The 5,114-nt window shown below is 37.2% G+C and overlaps 1 protein-coding gene across 1 annotated transcript; it reads left to right on the forward strand.

Moving 5' to 3' along the window:
- Nucleotides 1-4,282: 4,282 nt before the first annotated feature.
- On the forward strand, nt 4,283-4,898 carry LOC107780453 (agamous-like MADS-box protein AGL61). Its single transcript, XM_016601003.1, has 2 exons — nt 4,283-4,322; nt 4,576-4,898. Exons 1-2 carry the CDS (start codon nt 4,283-4,285, stop codon nt 4,896-4,898), a joined length of 363 nt encoding a protein of 120 aa, XP_016456489.1.
- Nucleotides 4,899-5,114: the final 216 nt, after the last annotated feature.

The raw sequence follows: 5,114 nt of genomic DNA on the forward strand, positions 1-5,114 counted from the left end.
CGGTACAAAAATGTCTGTACTTATCTTCGAGATGCTATAGAGTGTTAGAAGACCACCTTTCTTCATATTCCATTGTGCAATTGATGTAGCACTAAATATCTTTCTCTTAGTCTCTCATAGATGGTGAGAACGTGCTCTAATGAGGCTCCAGACCAAGGAAGAGCTACTCCCCCAGATGTTAGAGGCCGAGGCCGAGGGAGGGCTCCAGCCCGTGGTAGGGGAAGAGGACGTCCCAGCACCGTTCCAGTTATGCCTCCAGTGGGTCGAGCAGAGAATCCCATTATTGAGGAACAGGGTGAGGTGTCTGTGGCAGAACCAGCTCTGGTGGATTTCACGTTTGCACCGCTATTCCAGGATGTCATGGGTCGTATGCTGTGGTTCATGAACACTATGACCTAGGCCAGTTTATTTTCGGCAGACCCAGCCACATCCCAGGCGGGCGGGGGAGCACAGACTCCGACCGCACAGGCTTATGAGTAGGCGGTAGTTGTATATCAAACCTAGGGTGCACTACCCATGGGTGGATCCCAGCCAGCGGCAGTAGCTACAGCTAAGCCCAGGCCAGCTGTAGCCGCTGATCCGCAGAAACTATTGGACAGATGGACTAGAATACATCCTCCTATCTTTGGGGGTGAGCGGGATCAGGATCCCCATGACTTCATTGATCGATGCAGGGATAGACTGCACAACATGAGGATATTGGAGTCTCATGGGGTAGACTTTGCTTCTTTTAAGCTAGAGGGCAGAGCATGTAGATGGTGGAAGTCTTTTCTTCTTGGCAGACCAGCAGATTCTCCTCTTATGACTTGGGATAGGTTCACCATATCTTCCTGGACAGGTATATTCCACCCTCCCAGAGGGAGTTGCGGTTTCAGTTTGAGCAGCTCCAGTAGGGTTAAATTCAGTGACCGATTACGAGGCGAGATTCTCTAAGTTATCTTACCATGCACTTATGATACTCCCTACTGAGGCGGAGAGAGTGCGGAGGTTTGTTGCAGGTTTACATACTGACATTCAGGCCACTATGGCTCGAGAGGTTGAGATTGGTACTTATGAGCTAGTCGTGGAGATAGCCCAAAGGATTTAGGGTGTGCGTCAGCATAGCCGAGAGCAGGTTATGAGAGATAAGCGGTTTAGGTATTTTGGAGAGTTCAATGGTGCTCCATCTGGGGCAGAGGTCAGTTTGTGAGAGGGCAGTCCAGCAGGCCCCCATATCCAGCACCACCCCCTCCTCGAGATCCTCCAGTGCAACATTATTTCAGTGCTATGCCAGAAAGTTCTTATCGCCCACCGCCTATTCAGGGTTCTTCTAGTGGGTATTCAGGTCTCCAGGACTAGATTCTTAGTTAGCAGCCCATCACACCAACTCAATATTGGTTAAATTATCCGAATCCATCGTTATTTTTATCATTTAATTGGTGAATTAAGTTGGAAAAGTTTGAAAATCCCTCTTGGATAGATTTGAGGATTTGAGAGCCGAATTGTTATCGGAATTTAGTAATTTTGGTATGGGTTGAGTGGCCGTTCATATTTCGTAACTTTTGTCGGATTCCGAGACGTGGGTCTCGCGGATAATTTTTGAGTTAATTTCACATTTTTATTGAAAAATATAGTATTTTCTTATGAAATTGATTCCTATAATTTTTAGTGATTGTATCGAATTATTTTGGCTAGATTCGATCCATACAGAGTTGGATAATCGAGGAAAAGGCCTACTAGTGGATTAAATTGGAGCAAGTTGAGGTAAGTCTCTTGTCTAATCTTGTGAGGGGAAAATTACCCCATAGATGATTAAATTAATAATTGCTGCTAATTGTGGAGGGGGCTACGTACGCACGAGGTGATGAGAGTCTATAGTAGCTACTATCTATGCTAAAGTATGGGCAATTTAGGACTCAAAGCATGAATTATGTGCGTAAATTATATCCTTTATTTAATTAAATTATTTGAACTCTATTGTGAAATTTTAGGGAAAGATAGTAAAAGATGGAAATCTCTTATATACTTAATTTTCTGTTTAAATTTATTAATTGCTAATTACACGATTGCTCATCCTCTCAAATTAAACTTATAATAATATACTCTCATTCCGGAGGTACATAAGAAAATATCATCCTTTCTTGTGGAGTGGGACGAATGCCTTAGCAGTATAGATGCATCTATGGATCGTGCCACATGTCCCTCGACAGTGTACACGACACTCTGGATCGGGTCGTACGACCTCGACAGAAATCATGCCTAATAATAATAATTACACGATACCTTGATATTTTAATAACAGCTTGTGAAGTTAAATAATTAAATTGGAAATTGTCGCATTTGAAGGAATTTAATTATTTCTGTTGGTTAAACAAAATTATTGTTAATTCTATAAATCATGTTGATTTAAATATTTCTATTTCTATTTTATTCATTATTATTGACCCTTAGTGAGTGTCAAAGTCGACCTTTCGTCTCTACTTCTTCGAGATTAGGCTTGATAATTACTGGGTACACGGTGTTTACGTACTCATGCTACGCTTGCTGCACTTTTTGTGCAGGACCTGAGACAGATACTATTGTTGGACCTATCGGCGCGCACCAGCGTTATCCAGAGGCTTAGTGGCGAGCTGCTTTCTGAGCCGTTCTGCAGCAACTAGTGCCTCTTCTGGGAGTTTTATTTTGTCTATTTCATTTCAGACAGTTTTTATAATTTTGCTGCCAAATCTCCTAGATGCTCATACAATTGTGACAACAGGTCTTGCCACACACATTGGTAGAATTGGAATTTGATTATTGTTCTTGGTTATTTTAATTTACCAGATCTTTCCATATTGTTTTGATTCTTGCAATTAAGAAGAGTTTAATTACTCGGTTAATTTTAAAGAACTGATTATATGCTTAAATTACTAGTTGGTTTGCCTAGCTGTAGTGTTGTGCGCCATCACGACGTATAGGTGAAATTGGGTCGTGATAATGAATATACTGTTTATTTAACTGTGAATATTGATATGATTTTGTATTTTCTTATCACTACGTGTTTGAAGCATCTAAATCTTAAAAATCCTAATAAGCTTTTAGTGATCACGGTGGCTCTTGGTCCTATATTAGAGTCAATAGATAATTAAAGAGACTACAATGTATTTAGTAGAATGGGAAAAGGAAGGAAAGAAATTTACCCACCGAGTTCTGAACGTCACTGATTTTACGAGGATTTATCCATTATCAATAAAAGAAAAAAGAAGAAGAAATATAGTACTTGCTTCCCTGAAACTATATTTCTAATTATGCCTATATGGAAGAGGAAAAAGCTTGATTATATATCCATATATTGGTTCTTGTACCAAATTGCATCCATTTATATGGTTAAGTAATAAATTGAGTTGTTATATATATATATATATATATATATATATATATATATATATATATATATATATATTAATTAACTATGTTTACATGATTAAATTGTGTAAATGATAACTGTCATGTAACCTTCAGTGATTTTATGTAAACATTGAAATATGTCATAATCTTGCGAGATAGCTGGAATATTACCAAAAGTAGGAAAATAACAAAAAAAAAATGTAAAGAAGCAATGGTAAACTGAACTAGGAATATTGAAACATGTCCTAATCTTCCGCGACAGTTCGAATATTACCAAAAATAAAAAATACCTAAAAAGAGAATATAAATAAAAATATGTCATAATCTTCCGCGACAACTCGAAAATTACCGAAAATTCGAAATTAAAAAAGATAATATAAATAAAAATAATGGTAAACTAAACTAGGATACTTATTCATCCATTTGCAAATTAAGAGATGTTATTAAGAGAGTATCAAATATTAATAATCTTACGTAGCAAATCACCACTGGTCTAGGCCTGGGCTGAAAATTGACTTGACCATTACAATATTGTAGAGGTAAATTTTGAAAATCTTTTGAAAAATGGAGAGTACAGTCACCACTATGATTAAGTATCTAAATTTACTTGCCTCATAACATGTGAACACTACAAAAATGAACTGGATTCATCTATATAAACTACCAAAACTGAAAAACAAAAGATATTGGAAAAACCATATAAATATTAGGCTTCTACATTACAAAGTTCATATCACATAGTAACTCTTAGTAATAAATACTAGTTATATCATAATTATCTTTGAGAATGAGTACTAGATTGATTAAGGGTCGCAAAAGTATTTGTCTCGCAAAAATAGAAAATAAGAATAATCGACAAGTGTCTTTCCCAAAATGCCGAAATGGTATCTTCAAGAAAGCAAACGAGCTTGTCGTTATGACGGGTGCTGAAGTTGGCATCATCGTGTTTCCCCCAGGTAATTGCAAGCCTAGTTACATTTTTTTGGTCATCTATACATACATTATATACCATCAACAAATATAACTTTTTAAGCATAAATGTATATTAAACATGCAAATCCAAGATCTTGAACATAATAATTAATGTCACGTAACTTTAAAGCATCATAAAAAAATACCTGACGTGGGAGGTGTTATAACGGTAGATTAACTGATTTCTCTCCTTTTGCCCTATTTTATATTACTGATTTCTCTCCTCTTGCTCTATAGGTAACAAGCCTTACTATTTTAGTCATCCAAATATAAATAAAATCATCGACAAATATGTTTGCTATGAAAGGCCTCCATCACCATCATCACCAGGCATTGATGACAAGTATGTCCAGATATTCCGAAAAGCCAATTCTATAACACTTAACACACAACTCAATACTCTGCAAGATCAGCTGGATTTTGCGTTAAACTTGAAAAGCAAACTCAAGGAAAAGAATAAAAATTTGGAGAGCCAACAAGAGTGGTTCAGGGGTCCTATAGAGAAGATGAACTACACGGAGGCTTCAATGTTGAAAGAGGGATTGGAAGATTTGCTGTAATGACCCAACCGGTCCTTTTAACTTTTAGAATTCTGTTCCCTAAAAATAAAACTTTTTGTATATACTTTTAATGATTTATGACTTGCAGGGATGGTTGGTTCGGGATTTGAAAGTTTTTGGGTTGAAACCGGAACACTTGGTTCCTTAAGTTAGCCTTAAAGTGTTAAGTTTGACTTCGGTCAATATTTTGAGAAAGCTACCCCGGAATAGAGTTTT

The sequence above is a fragment of the Nicotiana tabacum genome, chromosome 19, assembly GCF_000715075.1.
Source record: "Nicotiana tabacum cultivar K326 chromosome 19, ASM71507v2, whole genome shotgun sequence".
NCBI classification, from domain to species: Eukaryota; Viridiplantae; Streptophyta; class Magnoliopsida; order Solanales; family Solanaceae; genus Nicotiana; species Nicotiana tabacum.

Coding starts and splice junctions, on each gene's coding strand:
- LOC107780453 (XM_016601003.1), top strand. CDS start 4,283: ATGACGGGTGCTGAAGTTGGCATCATCGTGTTTCCCCCAG. Junction 4,323..4,575: donor CATCATCGTGTTTCCCCCAG/GTAATTGCAAGC, acceptor CTTGCTCTATAG/GTAACAAGCCTTACTATTTT.